This window comes from Theropithecus gelada, chromosome 16 (genome assembly GCF_003255815.1).
Source record: "Theropithecus gelada isolate Dixy chromosome 16, Tgel_1.0, whole genome shotgun sequence".
In the NCBI taxonomy this organism is placed as follows: domain Eukaryota; kingdom Metazoa; phylum Chordata; class Mammalia; order Primates; family Cercopithecidae; genus Theropithecus; species Theropithecus gelada.
The window spans coordinates 17276691-17298376 of record NC_037684.1 but is presented as its reverse complement, the minus strand read 5'-3'; the positions used below and the strand labels follow the sequence as shown (position 1 = coordinate 17298376).

At 39.3% G+C, this 21686-nt stretch overlaps 1 protein-coding gene across 1 annotated transcript in view; it reads left to right on the top strand.

Moving 5' to 3' along the window:
- ANKFN1 (ankyrin repeat and fibronectin type III domain containing 1) overlaps window positions 1-21686 on the top strand; it is a 318382-nt gene that overhangs the window by 265740 nt on the left and 30956 nt on the right. The window contains exons 8-10 of the mRNA XM_025362682.1: window positions 8875-8972; window positions 11334-11424; window positions 17574-17681. Of these exons, the coding sequence (XP_025218467.1) occupies window positions 8875-8972; window positions 11334-11424; window positions 17574-17681 (297 nt within the window). The remainder of the gene's footprint in view (window positions 1-8874; window positions 8973-11333; window positions 11425-17573; window positions 17682-21686) is intronic.

The window sequence follows — 21686 nt, the reverse complement described above, 5'->3', positions numbered from 1 at the left end:
AATCTGAGCCCCGATTCTGTACTTCCACAAGATAAAGTGGGAGTGGATGTCCAAAGATCAATCTGGCATTGATCCTGTCCTCAAGGAGTTTAATTCATTACTTAAAATTATAAGGAGGAAAATGGGATCTTTTCAATGGATGAGGTAGGTGAAGAAAAGAAAGGCCAAACAGAGCGCCCCTTTCTAAATGAAGGCTCAGCATCTGGCAAGAAAGTTGAACTGTTTTTGCTTTTGCCCCCGTGGCTAGTGATTTTAATTTCTGGAAGGCCCAACAGGACTCAGAAAGCTGTGAATGTAAACTGACTACATATCTTGGTCTTTGTGTGTATAAATCAGACAGCTAATCCTGTGCTCTCCTTGCTCTGTTCCTTTAGGAATGTAAAATAGCTTGCTGGAGCTCTCTCCATGCAAGCAACATGGGTATCGCTCTGCTGAAAACAAAACAAAACAAAAATGTCAGAATCCCAGGAAACATCTCCAGGAGAGCTCTTGCCCCATGGAAGTGCTCTCAGAGGCTGCCTCTTTTCAAGGGAGGTGTGGTGGGGTTAGCAGCCCAAGCCTGCTGATCTCCAATTGTCACTGGGTTTTGAGTTCTTGCTATTGTTCAGTTACATCAATTACTGTTTTTCAAAAGCTCATACCTCTTTCATGACCAAAAATTATCAAGACAGTTTCTCCTAAAAAACTAGTCTAAACAATTGACAATCTATCTGGACATCTTACTGAAGGATATGGCAGGGTTTCAAGGAAGAAGAGAAAGTAGAAGAGTTTGTCTGAGTTAGTGACCTATGTGCCTACTTTTGGTTTGGTGTCCTAAAAGTGCTTATTCATAAGGTCCAGATAACATGAAATAAAATATTGTAATAATGTATAATAAAATATTACTACACATGGTGATAAAATGTAGTAATAAGCATGGTTAGTCCTGTTCACGCGTAATCTTTTATGCTATTGGGAGTAGTGGCCTGGTATGTCCTGCCATCCATACGAACAGCATTTAGTTTGTCAGTCCATGACTGCTGTCCTATTGCTCAGTCAGGTCCACAGATGCCCACCCTGCAGGCTATGTCCTTCACTAGTTTCTGGGCCAGCCCTGGCTTAGACAAGAGCTAATGCAGGGAACCTGGGCTCTTGTACTGGCCAAGACCTGAAGCCTGACCACTGCACAGACCTCCCAGGTGGTGACTGCTTGGTAACTGACCTTCTGCCCCAGAGTCCCTCGCTGTGCCACTCCTGTGTCCTAAAGGGGCTTAAGTACCTCATTCCTGACTCCTGATATCAGGATGTTACCTAAATTATGCCCAAGCAGTCTATACGCCTCAGACATTCATTATACCTGCTAATCATGATACATCCACCTTCCAAAGTCCGCCTCAGCAATCATCTAACATTTATGCAGTGATGTGATGGTAAATGCTTAACAACTGATACCCGGGGGAGGAAAAATATATAGAGAGAGATAGATTATATGTGCATATAATTATATACATATGCATATCATCACACAGACATATATATGCATATGTCTATTGTAAATTTTACTGATAGAATGTGTAGCACACAATTTACAAATAATAATAAAATATACAATACTCTGTATTGTAGATTATTTATCACCTGTTGATTCTACCAAAATGCTTTTGTTTATTTTTGTTGAACTTTTGAATCTGCAGCCAAATGATGGCTGCAGTTAATGGAATGGTGCAGTTCCCATGTAATGTTGGTTGATATTTTCATTTACTTTAAGGAAGTAAAACAAAGAGCAACAAAGACCTATTTTAGAACTTATTCATCAATGACATAAGCAACTTTGTTGAAATAAATAATAGTTTTTGAGTATTAGAAGAATATTTCCTCAATTTTTTGTGCAATTTACAACTGTAACAGTCACAGAAATCTTTAGTCTGTATTATTAACGTTTTCTCCATCACTTTCTTAAGTCTCAGCCAGTGGTCAGCAAATTTCTCTGCTGAGGCAGGAGAATTGCTTGAACCCTGGAGGCAGAGGTTGCAGTGAGCCAAGACTGTGCCACTGCACTCCATCCTGCATGACAGAGCAAGACTCCATCTAAAAAAAAAAAAACTTAGGCAAGAGCCATAATATAATAACTATTAGGCGAGCAATTAACAAGCAAATGGTTCAGACTATGGAGGAGACATTTTGTGGTTACTTGGTTACTTGTAGTGCTTATGAATTTTTCAAAATCCTGAACATTTAGACACCTCTGCTCCCTACCTGTATCTGTATGTAGATCCATCATATGATAAGCAAAACTAGGATAGTACACGATATATGCAGAGAAACACATATTATTTTTGTGGATGGCAGAACCTGCCAATAAATAAATGAATCTAGCCTTCTGATTCCAACTTTGCTTTTAATCTTCTAGAAATAGTACATGCAAGAAAGTTTTTCTAGCGTCAAAAAAAAGAAGAAGAAAAAGAAGACGACGAAAAAGGCTTTTGCCCTTAATTTAAATCATTGTTTTTCTAGGGAAATTTAATTTGGGAAAAAAATGTTTTTCTAATTAACTGGATGACTGTGTGCTATGCAAACAATAAAGATTCTTGTTTGAAAGTAATGCATGCCCCTGTTCCTAAGACTACCAAGGGAATTTAAAATAAAAAATGCAAGCAGCTCCGACCTCATATTTTGCCAGAGCTAAACAGAATTCCCAGATCCAGAGTTTTCATGTCAGTTCCTAATTTAAAACCCACAAGTGTTGAGCCGGTTCATGCTGCAGCAAGACACATCTTCTCATCTCTAGAAATGACTGTATTTGATCTCAGTCTGGGTTTCTCAGCACATCCTTCTCTCCCTCTCTCTTCTTCTTGTGCTATGGATGGCCTGAAAGGTTAGAAACTGCACAATTAGATAGATGGGGGAAGATTTCATAATGTTCTGGTGCTGGGTTGGGCAGTCTAGCCAAATTCCGTTCATTAGCTAAGGCGCCAGGGTGAATGTGGCCAGTAAGAATGCTGTTTTGGTTCCATCAAAGAGCTGATAGGGAATAGGAAATACACTTTTAGTTTTTTTGGTTTCTGAGAAGCAGTATGGACAAGTGAAGAGTCCAGGATGCTTGGAATCTGGAGGCCAGGAATTAATCTCCATTTCAACCACTAACTGAGCAGTACAAGTAACTGCCATTCTCCTTTTGACTTTTTTCCCTCCATTCTGACAGTTTTCTTATGCTGTCTGTACCAGCATGAAATTCCTGTCTACTGTAGACTTTAAGCATTCCAAAGTCAAGAATCAAGTATTCACCCAACATTTCCTGAGCCACCTACCCTCTGCTGGGTGCTATGATAGGTGCTTTGGAAAGTGGTATTAATCAGACATGGTCCTTGCCCTAAGGAGCTTGTAGACTACAGAGGAGACGGATCACTGAAAAACAAAAAACATAAAACAATAAAGCAAGTGCAATGTGTGAGACATATTAAAATTGCTAAGGGAAAATTGGCAAGGGTGATTCCCTTGGGAAGCCAGAGAAAACTAGAAAAAGGAAAGGACTTTGAACCAGGACTATCTGAATAAAGGGATAAAAGTTTTTGTGGAAGAAGAGGCCATACCACAGGAGAAAACAGCATAAGCTATGGATGGGTCTAAGGGCAAGTGACCAATAAGGCTAAGTGGAGGATTTGGGTGATGTTTGATTAAGAAGAAAGTATGTAACTTTTGCAGTATATTCCTCCCAGTGTGTGAACAGGATAAAACAATTCTGAGCTTTGAGGCATTTGAGATTTTAGGGAGAATCTGCACAACAGCAAGTTTTGTGAGGTTTTTTTGGATCAATTGAATAAAAATTAATTAGACATTGCTGCACTGTTTTGTCTTTATGCCTTTACATTGGGGTAGTCTTCGCCTCTCCAAACCCTGGCCTGCAACTTGAGTGTTTTCGGCTAAAACACGATGTATTATGTAATCCACATCATAAGCCTTGAAATTTCCCTGAGCTTTATACTGTGTTTTCTGCTTGGGTACCCTAACTCTTTTGAGTTGTGAATTTTCTAGTCCTGTAACTAATTCTGTGACATTTCCCATTACATTATAGACCTCAGGGTGACAGGGCCAGGCTTCAGGGGCTCTTTTTCATTTTAATCTTTCGGCCTGTGATTTCCATAGCTGCCATCAGATAATGGCAGTGTTCAGGTAGAACTTCCCTGCCCAAATGACTCTACATATCTGAAACCTAGATAAAAATTAAATTTTCGTTAAAATAACAAGGAATCCCATTTAAAATAGTCATAGTTACTTGATATAAATACAATGAATCACAGTTTGAGCCAGAGCCAAATTTTAGGGAATACTAATACCTAGGTTTTATCAAGTACCTTTCTTGCTAATTTTCAACTACTAAGAGCCATTGTGCAATTAAGCCCTGCTTTTCCTTCTCAGACCCAAGTAGAAACAGTTTTTCTCATCTTTATCTTAAATATTATAAGTTTTCTATAGTTTTAGAACCGGCTTACACGTGATTTTCTCAGGGTTTAATGGTAAGTCTGTAAACTACCTACATACAACTTTCCAAAGAGACCATTCTGAGTTAACCTTCTTAGAATTCCCAGTTGCGGCTGGGCACAGTGGCTCACGCCTGTAATCCCAACGTTTTGGGAGGCCGAGGTGGGCTGATCACCTGAGGTCAGGAGTTTGAGTTCGCAACCAGCCTGACTAACATGGTGAAACCCCGTCTCTACTAAATACAAAAAAGTTAGCCAGGTGTGGTGGTACATGCCCATAATCCGAGCTACTTGGGAAGCTGAGACAGGAGAATCGCTTCTACCCAGGAGGCGGAGGTTGGAGGTTGGAGGCTGCAGTGAGCTGAGGTCGTGCCACTGTACTCCACCCTAGGCAACAAGAGCAAAACTCCATCTCAAAAAAAAAAAAAAAAAAGAATTCCCAGTCGCTCTCAAAGTGACTCCTGCTCACTCTGTTTCCTTCTTCATTCTTTAAATGCCCAGAAATTCCTTTCTTCTTTCTATGGCTTCATGCCAAAAGGAGTCCACCAACCCAAGGAAATAAACAAAGGGAAAAAGACTGTTGGTTGCCCCAGAATAGACTGGCCATTCTAATATGGAGAATTGTTTGCCTTTGATGTGAGTCTTCTCTTTCTCTAGCCGCTTCCCCTTTGAAACTCAGATATGTTATAAAATCTAATTAGACTTAACTGTTTAAAACCCTCTATTAATTCCCAAAGAAGAACCACATCTTCTTACAACCAGCTTCTGTTTATGTTTTGTTCTGCAAGAAGCCTGATGCTCTTTTCTACCTGAAACTTGCTTTGTAAAACATGTTTCAGTAAAACTTGAGCAGTTTCAAAAATAAATTGAGTTTTCTTTAGAAATTCTAAAAACTGTATCTCTGAAAAACTTTTCATTAATCATTTGCCAAATAATCTGGTATTATTCCCACTAATCCCTTGCTCTTCTTTTGGCAAGTTCTCTTGAGTTCTTAGTCTGGAGTCACAGCCCTCGATTCTCAACCTTCAGCTTACAGCTCTACCACAGCAACTAATCATGTCTGTTTCAATAGCAACCAAAGATATTTTTGTTTCCAGAATTTTCCTATATTCTTTGCTCTTCCTAAATTTCTTTGCAAATTTGTTACTCATTTTTGTTTTGTTCTGTTTGTTATAACTTACTCAAGCATACCATTTTTCTTCCATAGCTAAATTAGGTGTAACATTATTCTCTGATTGCAAACCTTCCCCAATTTGACTTTCAGAGACTTGGCTTCTTCAAGAGTTAGTAGCTCGTAAGTGGAATAAAACATTTTGAAAAATGGAAACATATATGTAATACATATACATATATATAAACATAAATATGTGTTTTCAAATACATATTTGTAAGGAGGTATAGATCCGATTTGAGTTAATATATAATCTTAATCATTTGATTATAACTAGATTATATAATGTACCTGAGAGCTTCAAGGGGCAAGAAACTAGAAAAGGAGAAGATTCACATCAAAGAAAATTATTTTTGTGTTGGGAAAAACTAATCTACTCTAGGGGTGTGTGTGTGTGTGTGTGTGTGTCTGTGTGTGTGTGTGTACATATACATGCATTTGATTTGTAAGTATTAAATAAGCACCCTCAATGCACCAAGCGCAGACCCACATACTAGAAAGGAAAAAAATGAATGACACTTATGACACTTTTCCTATTCTCAAGTTTCTCATGATCAAGAGAAAGAGATACATACCATAAAACATAATGCGTTATAATAAATCTCATTTTTACAGAAACAAGGGACTTAGGGAGCAGAAAAACAGGTGTATGTGATTAATTATTCCTGATGAATTTAGAGATGACTTTCCTAGGTCCTCAATGATTGGTAGAGTTTCACCAAGCAGAAGTTGGAAGATGGGGAAAAGCCACAGAAGCAGAAAATGCACAAAATAATCAGGTAACAGAGACTTACAGAACAAAGACTTTCTTCTGAAAAATGGCAGGAATTTAGAAGAATAATATATAGTTGGGACCAGATAAGAAGGTACTTGAATGCCTTCCTAAGATTTCATTTTATTTCAAAGCAACTGGACACTATGACAAGATACTAGGTGGAGGAATAGAATGATTACAGCTTCATTTTTTCAGCTATAATTCAGGACGTAGAAAAAGGATTTTTTTTCTTGAGACATCACACTCTGTGGCCCAGGATGAGTGCAGTGGTACAGTCACAACTCACTGCAACCTTGAACCCCAGGCTTAAGCAATCCTCCCACCTGAGCCTCCTGAGTAGCTGGGACAGTAGGGGCATGCCACCACACTCAGCTATTTTATATATATATTATATGTGTGTGTGTATCTTGCACAGATGGGGTCTCATTTTGTTGCCCAGGCTGGTCTTGAACTCCTGAACTCAAGCGATCCTCTTGCCTTGGCCTCCCAAATTGTTGGGATTATAGGCATGAGCCACTGTCCTCCAGCCTAAGAGGATTATATGTAAGGATGAGGAAACAAGCAGAAAAATCAATTAAAGAGTTATTACAGAGTTGATGTTCATATTCATAAAGCCATTCTTTGGGGTAATCACAGTATCAGGGGAAGAGAGCAACTTATAGGAGACATTTTAGAACCAGAAACTACTTAGTTTAGTGATGAACTGATTTTGAAGAATTGAGGGAAAGGAGAAGACAAGAATGCACTGAGATTTTTGGTTGAGTGACTGGATACATGACAGTGCCATTAGCTAAAGTTCAGGAAATAAGAGAAGAAACATATTTTGGTAAAAAAAAAAAAAAAGTACTTAGGGGATCCTCGGAATGGGAGGCACTCAAGTAGAGATTAACAGAAGGAAGTTCGAGCTCAAGGGGGAGATTGGACATAGAATTATGGTTTTAAGACTCATAGTTAGAGCCATAAAAGTGGATAAAGTCATTACCAAGGACAAACATGTGGAGTGAAAAGAGAGCCACAGGCAATCAAACTCCCAAGGAACATCACATCAAAGGGAGAAGGAGAAGGGGCAAAACCAGGAGGAGTCTAGAAAGAGGCAGTTAAAGGGTAAGAGAAGTAGAAAGGCAGGTGCAACCAAAACCAGGGCGGAAAAAGGTTGCACAAAGTGAGGAAGGCCAAACATGGCAAGATTTCCCAAGGAGAGGCTGTTGCTGATGATCAAAGCATGAGGAATTTTAGGACAGCAGTTTCAAGAGTGTGAGGAAAGCAAGTGAGATGCCCAGGAACATTCTGAAGAAGAGGAGAGCATGCAGGAGCATCCAGAGCAGAGGAATTGTGTGACTCTGAGTGGCACAGCAGGCTTTGGAGATGGTTTGATTTTGAAGTATTAAAGTGTTATGTAGAGAATGTCATTGAAATCTTAAGATCTATTGCTTATCACAAAGTTTAGAAACAGAGGCCTTGCTTCTCATGGGATTTAAGTCCCTTAAGTCCCTGCTTCATTTGTGCTTGCCTTAAATCCCACCAGGTATAAGCAATTACTTAAGATACTCTTTACTGATGATGCACAATTTATCTTTCCTGACCATGGCTTTGTCAACTGATAGAAAATGTGATGAAAGCATATGCTATCACAGTAAAATGGGGTGTTAGAATTTGCATGATTTAGCCAGGAATAAACATTCACCTTGGGGATGTCAAGGGAGAACAACATGAAACACCTTAGCCACAAACCCCTTTTCCAATGAAAAGGCTTGGAAGAAGGTATCAAGGAGGAGAAGGAGAGAAGGAGGAGGGAGGAGTATATAAGGCATTAGGGGAAGAGAATGTTTTCAGAAAGAGAAGGTGTCAAATGACGTGGAGATAATGAAAGGAGGTTTCTTTATTTGGAATGAAAATCTCACTCAGACCTTAAGAGAGCATTTTCAGTAGAATGGTGAAGCAGATGTCAGGCTTGGAGAGCAAATAGAAGGTCATGTCCTAGTGGATCCTTTGGTTCTCAAATGCAGAAAATAAGTTATCTACTATATAGAACAAACTGTTATATGTATTGTGCCTGAGTATGTGTGTGTATCTACATATACACATACAAATACACACACAAATGCACACACACACAATATGTTTATATGGCAATGGCCTCATGAGCAATATATTTAATATAACTTACATCTGACATTAAGAACATCACATAAGTGTACATGTACCACAATATACATTATATTTATCAAGGCTCAAAAAACTAATAAGGTTTTATGATTCTTTTCTGCTCTTCTTTTAAAAAAAAATGTGAACTTGGAAACTAAGTTGACATTTCAAGGAACATTGTCTGAAACACCAATATAAAGAAAGGAGGGTACGCTTAACCCTTTTTGAGAGGGATTGTATGCCAGAGTTTCTATGGTGCTTCCTGATGTGTGACTGAATTTTATTCTCCCTCTTTCTCTCTCTCCCTGCCCCCCTCCTCTTTCCAGTGGAATGGAGTATGTCCAAAGACTTTTCTCCTTTGGCTGGAGAAATCATCATGGATAATCTGCAGACTCTGAGATGCACAATCACAGGACTTACAATGGTAAATGTCCCCAGTAGACTTTCCATTTCTCTATCACTGATATTTGTGCTGGGATATTAGTAGCAAATGCCTATTCTGAAAGCAACAGCCAACGCCCAGTCCTCTGGCAACAACTGCCACTCATTAAGCATGATATGTCTGGTATCTATAATCTGAATTTCACAAAGGAGTAAGCAGACGGCATGAATCATTTTGTAAACTGCTGTGTTCTAAGGAGATCAGAAAAAGACTGGCCTCATGCAAGCCTTGAAAGTTGCTGCTTTCTGGATCACAGTCTAATCTTTTGGGGGGAAGCAGGGAGTGGATCAAAGGCTCCAAGAGATCCAGTTTTGACTCCCTGTCTGATGGTAAAAATAACAGCTTCATCTCACCCTCATGCCCACAGCCTCAGCCTCGGTTGAGATCAGTCATCAATTGCAGTCACATAATTTCCTGAGAGAAATCCTTTTCCCTTGATTAAAAAAAAAAAAAGGTCTGTCTAAATATGCTTTCACAAAAAAGAAACTATATATGGTGGAGCTATGTTTCTCAGTAACCTAAACCAATTTAAATTGTGAATGAAAAACTGGAACAAACTGCACTTACTTGTATAATATAAACTCAAAAGTTAATTATTTAGAATTATGAATATATGAGCATATGAAATGCAAAAAAATAAAAACGCCTTGTAAATCAGTTCAAACTGGAGCAAACCCTGTATTTCTTCAAGCAATTAAAATGCAAAAGATAAAATTCTTTTTTCTCAAAATATTTTAAAAGTAAAATCAAACCTTTTTCAGTCCAATTCAAATATTTAATATCTTAGGACCTTCAGATGAGGGAAGTAGAGGGATAATTTTGTTCTTATTGTTGTTGTTTTCTTAAAGGTTGATTGATTAAAACAGTTACTTACAAAGTATAATCCTAAAGCCCAGCCTTAAAAAAAAATGCATCGGGTTGCATTTCTTCAAGTTTAAACCTGCTTATTCTAACGGAATTTTTGATGCTTGGGTAATCACCACGGAATCCTGACGTTTAGTCCTAATCGCATATCTATACCAGGGGCCAGAACTGTGGATTACCAGAGCAAACAAACCCCTGAGTGGGTGGCCCCCAGAGATGCTATCAGCAGAAGACTGATTCCAACCCTATGGCTCACAAGATGGAAGAGGGCCAGAAGGAACCCTAGGGAATTTTCATTGCTTAAAAGAAAAAGTGATACGGTGATAAAAATGGAAAACTCTCCATAAAGAGTTTCTCTAATATCTGAACTAATTTCCATAGGGATTAAGTTTTTCCACTTGACCATCTAATGATAGAAACGCAGACACTATTGTAATCATATAAAAGCCTAGGAGTAGATTTACACTTTTACACAATCTCTATAACTTTGAGGGGCATAGAAACCCATTTTCAACTTTAAAAAATGGACTTCCTAACATAGTAAGGTCAATATTTTAAGATCCCTAGAAAAGTCTCTACAAAGATGTGCTTTTTTTTTTTTTTTTACTTCAAACATCATTTTACGATTTTTACAAGCAATGTTTCATCAAATGCTAGCTTCTCAAATGCCCTTTGGGTTCACTGGAAAAATATATAAAGGCGAAATATAAAATATAAAAACTATACAAAAGATTTTAAAACATGATCAGCCAACAAAAACAATTCCTTAATTCTTAATGTCACAAAAGACCATTAAAGAATATAAGCCATTGTTTTAAGAATGGCTTTGAAATTGAATCACATCAAAGAGTTAATTTTTTTAAATGTGTGTGCAGCTGAATGAAGGATGTTTATTGCAGCATAGTTATTTCCCTGCACAAAATGTGGGAACCATCTAAATGTCCACCAATCAGGGACTGGTTAAATACATGATACCGAATATTGGCTCCCAGTGAAATGTATGCAGCCACAAAAAGAACAAGGCAGGTATTTAATGCATTACTCTGAAAAGATGTTTATTATAACTTACTCATTTTCCAAAGCAAGTTGATCACTAAAAGAAGTGATAGCTATTGCCTACAGGAAGGTGCAAATAAGGAGAATGATGTGAGAGTGGAAACTGCTATTTTTGGTAAACCTTGTAGAACTATGTGACTTTTAAAAATTTATATATAGTTTTAGGGGGGTCAGGAAAAGTCATTATGATAGTTAAATTTTGAAAAGAAGAAAGTGCATAGACACTAAGAGGGAACTTCAAATATGGTTACTGTGACATATAAACATAATAATCAAGAAAAACCAGAATGCTAAAGTATGGGCAACAGAGCTTCAAAGAGATGAAGGAGTTAATCAAACATAGTAATTAAACTCTATGCCCATAGAGTCTAGGGTAAAAATGATCAAATAAAATGCCTGATGCATCATTTCAATACTTTGCAGGGCCAACAGTATTATGTTCAAGTCTCGGCTTACAATATGAAAGGATGGGGACCTGCTCAGACCACGACACCGGCATGTGCCTCTCCTTCTAGTAGGTGTTGGCTGTGAACTCTCTCCAGCACGGTAACAGACTCCAACTGCAACTCCATCTTCAGGATGCCATTGCTGTTCCCTTCCCCCACTGCTTGCAACCAATAAGACCTTCTCAGGGCAGCATCTGGGCCACATAATGAATGATTCCCCTGCAGAAATGCTCCTGGGGAAGCAGCTTAATGGAGTAAAAGGAGAGGGAATTTGGAAACAGAAAGGCCGAATTTGATAATCATTATGCCTCTTATCATCTGTGTGGCCTTCAAAAGTTGTTTAACAGCCAGGCATGGTGGCTCATGCCTGTAGTCCCAGTTACTAGGGAGGTTGAGGCAGGAAGATCTCTTGAGCCTAAGAGTCAGAGAGTTCGAGGCTACAGTGAGTTATGATCACATCACTGCATTCCAGCCCGGGGGACGGACGGAGACCCTGCCTCTAAAGAAAAAAACAAAACCAAGTCTCTGAGACTCAATTCCATGTCTGTAGAATGAGTCTAACCACACCCGTTCATAGGGTTTTTGTGGGGATGGATCAGATGCCACTGTGGGAGTGGCGGCCCAGAGTACATACAGTTCATTGTAGCTCTCCTCTTCCCTTCCTCACCCGCAGGGCACACATCCATATGGACCTGATAAGAAAATGAAATCTAACAAATCTTACGGATCTGACCCTCTGTCAGAAGAAAAGCTTTCTTACTAACAGCATTCTGCTACCAACCCACAAACATTATCTATGGCATTTGTAGTGGTGACTGAGAAACCCAGCAAAGGCCTTCTGATTCTTTGAGAATTAACAATCTATGTCTGGTATGTTTCAGCATTCTCTATTAGCCAGAAAATTTAATTAGCCAGAATAAATATCTCCAGACATATCATACCATAGATTTTTCTATGTAATGAACCCAGTGCTCCAAATTGTATTTTCATTTTTTAAAAACGCTTTATTAATGTGAGAGTTAAAAGTGATATCATATGTTTCTTGTGACAGAACAAACTGCTACATCCTTTATGGAACACAGTTTGCCATGTTGTACCAACTGCCTTAAGAAAATCTGTTTCTTTTCACTCCGTAATTCTACATCTAGGACTCTACCCTAAGTAGAAAGAAATGCAAACAAACCAGTCTGTACAATGGTGTGTAGCAATGCACTCATAAAATGAAGCATCATGTGCGGTAGGGAGAACAAATATCCAATATTAATTTAGTAGTAAAGTATGATATATCTATCTTTATATCCGTAACTACAACCACTAAACATCGTCTTTTTAGAAAACACTCATTGTATGGAAAAAGAAAAAACTCCTACTGTGTAACTTTTATGTTTTATGTTTAAAAAAAAATGCAAAATGTGGGATTTTTTTTTTCACATGACATTCAACTGTAGGTTTGCATATAATTAGATAGGGTGTGTCCATTGCCTTAATAATTCTCCAAATTTATCAGTGGACATTTGGGTTATGAGATTATGGTCTCTTTTAGTTTTTTAAAATATGTCTGTGTATTTTTTTTTATAACAACCATTTACTCAAGACCAGCCACGAATCAGGCAGTATGTAAAGGGCTTTCACATTCAGTATCTCTTAATCCTTGCAGCAATCTTTCATCATTATTTCTGTCTTGTAACTAAACATCATTGTCACTATCATCTGCATCTCTATCAGCATTGGAAAGAACTTTTATCAGGCTCATTATATGGAGGGCATTAATCTAAGTACCTCATATGGATTAACTAATTTAATCTTCCTAACGTACCTCTCGAGGTGATTTTTATTATTAGGCTCATTTTACTGATGAGGGAACTATAAACATAGAGGCATATATACACAGAGCCCAGCATCTGAACTGGGGATCAGGGATGTTGCCTTTCCAAAAGTCACAACACTGGTACATGGCTGAACCAGGATTCCAGCCTGAATTGGTCAAGGCTCTGGCATGTCTCCGAGGCTACAGTAACTACTGCCCTGCTATCCGGCAGACTAAGAGCCAGCCATCCATGCCTGACTACCATCTCTGGCGGATTCAGATAACTACACCAGGTCAGACAGGGCCTTGGACCACCAATGCCTGAGATCCCTAAGGTCCCTGACTCTCCTGGCATTTGATGACTTCTTCATTCTAGTCTTATTTGGACTAGTCACCTTTTTATTTCTAGTCATTTATTTCTAGTTGTCTTTTTACCAATGATTTGCCAGAAACACAAACTGGGGATTCTAAGATTAAGATAAAAGGAACCAATCTCATGTTGGGGATGGCCAGTAGTGTGTGTGTATTATGGGAGGGACAGAAAATGCACAAAAATGCTAGTCTCAGTTGACCTGAAAGTGAGGAGGTGGGTGGGGAACTCCACTCCAAATGCAAGTTCTGATCTCCATATAGATGCATTTGCTGATAAAGTTCAGAGGTTCAGTTTCTATAAGCTGCACGTTCCATTCAGACACTATCTGTCACAGCCCATTTGAGGTGCTGTCTCCAGAATGACCACAATAGTTGTTCAGGACTGGGAGGAGTCACTTATTAACTGGTAATTAACGTATCAAATAGCCACCACTTTCTAAAATGATACGTTTGATTAGTAGGGATAACTGACAAAGAACTGAAATCCTAACATGTGGTTATAGTTGTTGCAGCCATGCCCTATCGCTTGGGAGGAACAATATAAAAACACTCCTATTTATAAACAGAGTATGACATTGTGATGTAACATATATCGGTATTCAGATATTTACTAGAGGACAATGTATTCTAACATGACAGGGTAATTGGAAATTTGGTAATATGTTCCAGTAGGCTATAAAAACTTTTTTTTAATATTTTCACAAAAGGCCTTAATGTGTTTTTATAGACTTATGTTATATGGTATGGTGCATAATAAGAGAAAAGGACCCAGACAGGCTTGTCTGAGTTACGATCAGGAAAATCCCGATATCGCCAGTGAATGTAAGCTCGGCATTGTGTTGCAGTTGAAGTGTCTCATTACCAGAACAGTGAGCTGTATTATGTGGCACAATCTGCTCTTTTCCTACCATGCTAAGTTTATTCCTGTCAGGTTCCTGATTTCTTAATATATTTTCAATTTTCTCCCTCATCCCTAAAGTCTCCTATTTTATGTAGTCGTCAGAACCTTCCAAACATCTATGAGAAAAACTCATTCTTTCCAAAAACCTTGGCATTATGTCCAGTGCTCGCTCGGGCTGCAATTTAGCATTAGCAATTTTCTAATGTATCATAAAGTCATCAGATGGAGCTCGCCTCTGATGTAATAGGGCTGAAAGAGACAGGCCTATTTCAGCTCTCCTCGCATTGATGGCAGCAGTCACACTCCTTAGAATGCATTAGCATGTTCAGGGACGCGTAGTAATTCAGCCACCTAGGAGTCTTACTCAAACACACAACCTTGCTTATCTGATCATGAGCATGTCAGATGCATTCATCCAACTAAGAGAACAAACTCCTAATGGCCTGTGGGAATCTATGAGAGCAACGTTTATTCTCACTGTGCCCCAATTCTGGGGGTGCTAAAAACGATCTAAAGGATACCGAGTGTTTATTTCCTCAAACATTTTTTAACTTCCCAGTAAAAATCCTTTCGTATCTTATCCTAACTGAACACCATCATGCTTCTATTCACAACACCTCACCAACATTTAATGACTCTGCTCTGTGCCCCAGATGGTGCTTTGCTTTCTTAAACCTCAGACAAACTAAAAAGAGACTTTAAAACTCCTGTAATCCCAGCACTTTGGGAGGCCGAGGCAGGTGGATCACGTGAGGTAAGAGTTCAAGAGCAGTCTGGACAACATGGTGAAACCCCGTCTCTACTAAAAACACAAAAATTAGCCGGGCGTGGTGGCACACGCCTGTGGTCCCAGCTACTAGGGAGGCTGAGGCAGGAGAATCGCTTGAACTCAGGAGGCGGAGGTTGCAGTGAGTCGAGATTGCGCCACTGCACTCCAGCCTAGGCAATAGAATGAGACTCCGTCTCAAAACGAAAAAAACAAAAACAGAAACCTCACTTTACAGGCCAGGCCCACGGTGGCTCATGCCTGTAATCCTAGCACTTTGGGAAGCCAAGGCAGGTGGATCACTTGAGGTCAGAAGTTCGCGACCAGCCTAGCCAACATGGTGAAACCCTGTCTCTACTAAAGCTACAAAAATTAGCCAGGCCTGCTGGTACACACCTGTAGTCCTAGCTACTCGGGAGACTGAGGCAGGAGAATCACTTGAACCTGGGAGGCAGAGGTTGTGGTGAGCCAAGATTGTGCCACTGCACCCCAGCCTGAGTGACAGAGAGAGACTGTTTCTCAGAAAAAAAGGAAAAGAAAAACCTCACTTTACAAAGAAAAAATCTGAGGCAAAGAGAAATTAAGTCATGGTTCTTGACCACAAGGAACAAAGACTCTACAAAAGGTACCTATGCCAATTCCCTGTCTCCAGCATTGACCACAATTAAGCCACATCACACAAACGCCAACCAAGCTTCTGACCTTGCTTCCCAAGAGAAAATAGAAAAATAAAAATCATGTCCATGGTATATGAAATGAGCAATATATTGAGGGTCAGGAGATGTTATTATTGCCCTGGCTGTGCCACTAAAAAGCTGAGTCATATACAACTGGATTGGTTATATCAGTCCCGGTCTTCTGAAAAGTAAAATAAAGACAGGTACATGGGGGAGGGTGGAAAGGAAGAAGGATCAGAAAATCGCTGAGGCCCCCTTCTTCATAGGTAATCATCTGATAGGGTAAGAAATGGTGTTTCCGTCATGAATTCCCTTCCTTTTAAGTTATATTTACAGAATGCCTATCATGTACTAGGCATTGTGCCAGATACCTAAGATATCTCTCATTTAATCCTCACAAGTATCCTGCAAAGTAGATACTATCCTCATTTTTTCATGTTAGGAAGTAGAGGCCCTGTTGGTATAAGTAACTTGCCTGCAGACACTGAGCTAGGAATTGGAGGAGCCAGGATTCACACCTGTGTTTACCTGACTTCAGAACCCATGGTCCTCCTAACTATGCTATATGCCCGGGCCTTGGATGAACCACTATGGAATGCTTCTACATAACTTTAACTGTCATGATATCTACTTAAGTTTCTGAATGAAAGAGACCCCATATTTCAAAATAAATCTGTGGGGGAAGGAGTTTGAAACTTGTTCAACTAGAATTTAAGCCCAAGATATACTCATTAACTAACTGGCTTTTCTGGGGAAGAATGACTAGCAATTTTACCGAAAGCATCTCCACTAAGAAGGACATCAAGTTGCTGCTTTCTGTTTTTTCCTCCAGAAAGGAAAACTGGAGGAAAGAAAATAGAAGGAAGAAGGGATGGACTCTGAAATGACTGACCTGCTGAAAAAAAAAAAAATCAAGAGTTGGAGACAGCAGAATTACAATCTTGACATTAGTCCCATATGGGTTATTACTCTTGATATCATTATAGCTAAACGGAATGAAAACAGAAGGGGGAGAAAAATCTCAGTGGGTATTGCAATTTAAATTTGCCTTGTAAGCTAATACTGTATATTTAGAGACTGAGCAGACAGGGTGGTTGGTGGCTCAGAGTATGTGCAGGGGCTGCTGTGCCAGCTAACCAAAGCAGACATTCATTAGAGCAAAATGTAGATTTCCATTTCTTGGCATCTGACATGGGCTCTTTCCTTGGAAAGAAATGTCAATTTGGCCAAAAGTGTGAAACCTACAATAAAAGCACTGGGACTGTGGATTTCATCTAGTCTGCACATTCCCACCCCTTTCTTTCCTACTGTGAAAATCCAGTTGAGACTTGGGGTGCTCAGTGGAGAGATGGCGGAGGAACTGGTTAGGATATAGAAGGCTAAAAGGGGAGAAGGGGTTGGAAGAGGTGAGATTGGACTCCCAAATTCCTGTTTTCTTTTGGCCTTCAATTACCATTTTCTCTTGCCCTAAGACTGCTCGACACAAGAAACCAACCACAATTACTGTTTTGCACAGAGCTCTGAACAATGGCAGCTTCCAAATCCTTAGCATCGCCCGCTTGCTCTGCATGTGCGGGATACTCATCCGCGGAGTCTGTGGGTAGGATGAGCAAAACTCCCGCTCCTGAGGCAGGGCAAGGAAGAGGCCTCCCCTGCTTTAAAATTTCACTCTGTTTATTTCTTTTGTTCAATAGACTGGAAAGACTATGACGACAGAGAGCCCAGACACAAGGGACAGAGTGAAGTTTTGGAAGGTCTGCTGCAGCAGGTCCGAGCCCTTCATCAGCATTACAGTTGCCGGGGTAAGGATAAAAATCTGTGCCGGGCCATCAGCTGAGGTCTCGGTGGCGCCGGTAATTTTAGCAGTTTCCTAACTGGGTCATACCTTCTCATTCATCAGGGAGAGAGATATTAATATTTGTACATCTGGAATCACTTTACAGCACTATCTTGCTTTAACCCTTCAGAAGAGACTTCTCTCTCCTTCCCTCCCTTCCTTTCCCTCTCCCTCTGTCCGAACGGTTTGAAAACAAACACAAGAAAAACAGCAGCTGCCGTGAGTTCCCTTCTCTCGGAATTGTCCCTTCACAAGACTCCTCAGTGGGGCTAGCTCTTTGGGATATTCACCCAAAAACATTTTGCCTCCAAGGAAAATCCCCTGAGTATCCCTATAGGAACCAAACCAATTATAATAACAAGAATAATAATAAACCTCCATATTTATTAATAATATAGTTTACGATGCAATCTCACACCCAGTATCTCATGTTCATCCTCATTTTGGCAATTACCACTGAGGCTAAGTGGTGTTCCCCAAGGTCACAGTGCCAGGAAAAGACAGAATCAGGACTCCAAGCTGGATTTTTCTGGTTCTAAGTCCAGTCTTCCTGACACGCTTCATTTTTGTCCCGCACCCTTACATCAGGACTGGGTACTGAACTGTAACCTCCTCCTGAATTTTAATCTTCCTCTGCACCACTGCTCACAGGAAAGTAGAGCACATATTCCCTAGACTTTTACCAGCTACACCCAGAGAATCTCTGAGAGGGCTTTAAAAGCTTCTTTTCTACTCGGGCTGCTCAATTGGGACAGGGTCAGATTTCTGATCTGTGTAACGATTCGTGGAAGAGGTACTTAGTTTTATTTGGAGAATTAAAGCCTACATAAAGTTTTCATTTTCCATGCCCCCATCAGATCTCTAACTGCATTGTGCTCTGTAGATTTAGGGAACTGCTGGAACAGCTGGGTAAGAAATCCACTATTGTGGAGGATCTCTTGAGCCCAGGAGTTCGAGGCTGCAGTGAGTTATGATCATGCCACTGTGCTCCAGCCTGGGCAACAGGGCAAGACTCTGCCTCTAAAAATAACAATTTTTTAAAAGAAAAAAAAATCCACAATTGAAACTAAGAGATACTCACTGAGTTTGAGCTTGCTATAGAGAAATCATACTGAGCGTTAGTAAAAGGTTGTTCCCAATTACTACATAGCTATCACAGTAGGGTCCTTCAGCAATGTAGGCTCTAGCTAGAAATGAGGACAAGTGTTTGCAAGAAAATAATATTCTTCTAGTGACGAGTTCATTAGGATATGTAAATATGCATGGAGTAGCTCTGAAACCCAAGTGGGATTTCCCTTCCCAGATCTCTAAGAAGTCTTTACCCAGACCAGGACCTTCAGTATATTCCACACTAACCGAAGCCTACTTAATTTTCGGTTATTGAGGGCTCATTTAACCAGGCCAGTTGTTACCAAAGCTCCTTTCTCATCTTCTGCCTCTCCATCACATCCCTGCCCATTGGTTCCTGTGTGACAGCAAAGGCAACAAAGCAAGTGGACAGATGATTCTTGGAAAATCATAAGCCACTGTGTGTTTGGTCTTGATCAGAAGGGGAAAAGCTGAAACTACTCATGAGAATGAGAGTTTTTTTAATATTGTCTGAGGATTCATGCTCTCCCTATTACCACTGGATTCCTATCTAATAATCAAAAAATGATTTCCTAGATGGCCCAATCGTTTCTATAGTTTCCATCCAACTTCTGTCATGTACATGCTTTTCCCCCAGAGGAAAGTAAATCTGCACACAATATCAGGAAAGATTTAAGTAAGGCATGAGGTAGAACTTTCCAACAAAGAAGAATATATTTTATATGAAATATACTCTGGACACTTAAACAGTGCTCAAAGTATGTTCCAAAGATCAGTGGTCCAATAATATGCTCAGCTGAAAAAGGTTCTCTTGTCACGTAAGTTTTGGAAATGTTGAATTCTACATCTTCTCTTAGAAATTTAAAATATACTTTAGAATATTAAGGACTCCAATAAAGAGACATATCACATTTACTTAAACAAGCATTTTCCAAACTTCTTTAGCCATGTAAAACTTTTTCACAGTATCGGTATTCCAAAGCACAAATTTTGGGAAATGCTGACTTATAATATGCCAAAATAAATTACCTCGCACACACACAAAGAATGAATCTAAGATGATTTAACATAACCCTAAGTACAGAAGGATAAATGAAGGATAATATATGTATTGCTTACAGAGAATTACCAAATTATTATTCATTATTTTTTATTATTACAACATTTTTATTTAAAATATTCAAATACATTGAAATACTAAGTGGTTTCTTGGGGACATAAACTTTTACCAACTTTACAATTAGAAAAATAATTATTTCAGATTGCAATTCTACCACTTACAAGCTGTTCATTACTGGGAAGAGCATTTCACCACTCTGATCCACAGCCTCTTGATCAGCAAAGTCAGGATAATATTACCTATCTTGCAGGATTGCTATGAAGAGTAAATTAGGTGCATTAAATTCACCTGATGCAGTCTTTACCTGGCAAACTATGGCTTACTTTTCTCCCATTGAGAATGGAGCCACTGTCCATCCTCAGCACTTTATGGATATTCCCTAGAATTGAAGTGTAATTGGTAACTGAACTGTAATGACCCTCTAATGACTCACTAACTATACAACATATTCCAAATATGGGAGTAATAATAAAAATCACTTCTCCTACTAAACTCCTAAATAAGAAGTACCGACATCTACATTAATTTCTACATTTTGGCTAAAGAACTGGCCAAAGCCGATCTGCATGCTTAGCACTGGGATGAAAATTCGAGGGAGATGTTAAGCTAACTTCATTGTTCACAAGGTGAGTACACTGGCATACATAATGAATTACAATATTAAAACAGCAATCATGTTCATCATAGCAATATCCTATAGGGATGAATTTATATTATTATCCAATTATTCAACCTGCAAAACAATATTAACTGGAACCCTGCCTACTATGTAATTTGTAGGTCACATAGTAGGGGCTAGACATGCCAACATGAATGAAGTAAACTCCTATGCTCCATGCACTTACAAGCTAGGGAACTACTGCATTCAGAGTACAGAAAATGAACTGTTGCTCCAGAGCTCCAAACCAAGCAGAGAAGAACAGCAGAGAAGCCGCAAGGTTCTTAGGAGAAAAGTTGGTTTAGACCATGTGTCAGTCAAGGTGAACCCTACTATGTTACAGTAACCAAATGATTCCCCAAACCTTTCTCTCTCCCTCATGCTATGCATTTTCCACTGAAGGGAGTCCTTCTGTGTTGTTATCATCCTCTCTCTGGAGATATTTGCCAGCAACCATAGGAGAGAGGAAAACAACTCTTGAAGGTCTCATATGGGCAAGACTTTCTGCATGTTATTACACCCAAAACTCATCGGCCAGAGGTGGTCACATGGCCCCATTCAACCACAAGGGCTCCAAAGTACAGTTTTACCATGTGACCAGACCTAGAAGATTTAATGCTTGCATGTGCCCTTTTCCCAGCTGGTAGTAGTATTTCTTATTTTTCTCTTTTTATTTTTAGTCTGATTTTTTTAGTTTAATCTTCATTTTTATGTAAGCTATATATAACTATAATGTGTCTCTGAAGCCAGACTGCGTGAGTTCAAATCTGGGCTGTACTTTTACTCTTGCTGGCTGTGTGACCTTGAGCAAACTGCCTAAACAACTCTGTGCTTCATTTCTCTCATCTCTAAAATGCAGATAATAATTATATATACCTCATTCATTCATTGTTTAAGGATTGAATGACTTCAGTAAAACACTTAAAACAGTTTTAATGTTTTCTTAAAAGCAATTTCTTCCTTCTTCCATTTTCTTCCTCCCCAAAGATAACCTCTTAACCTTTAGCTAATTCTTTTAGTATTTTCCCCATATCTCTAAATAACATGCTCATATTTCTAATTATGTTTTTCAGTTTTAGTCATTACCTCACTAAAGAAAGTAA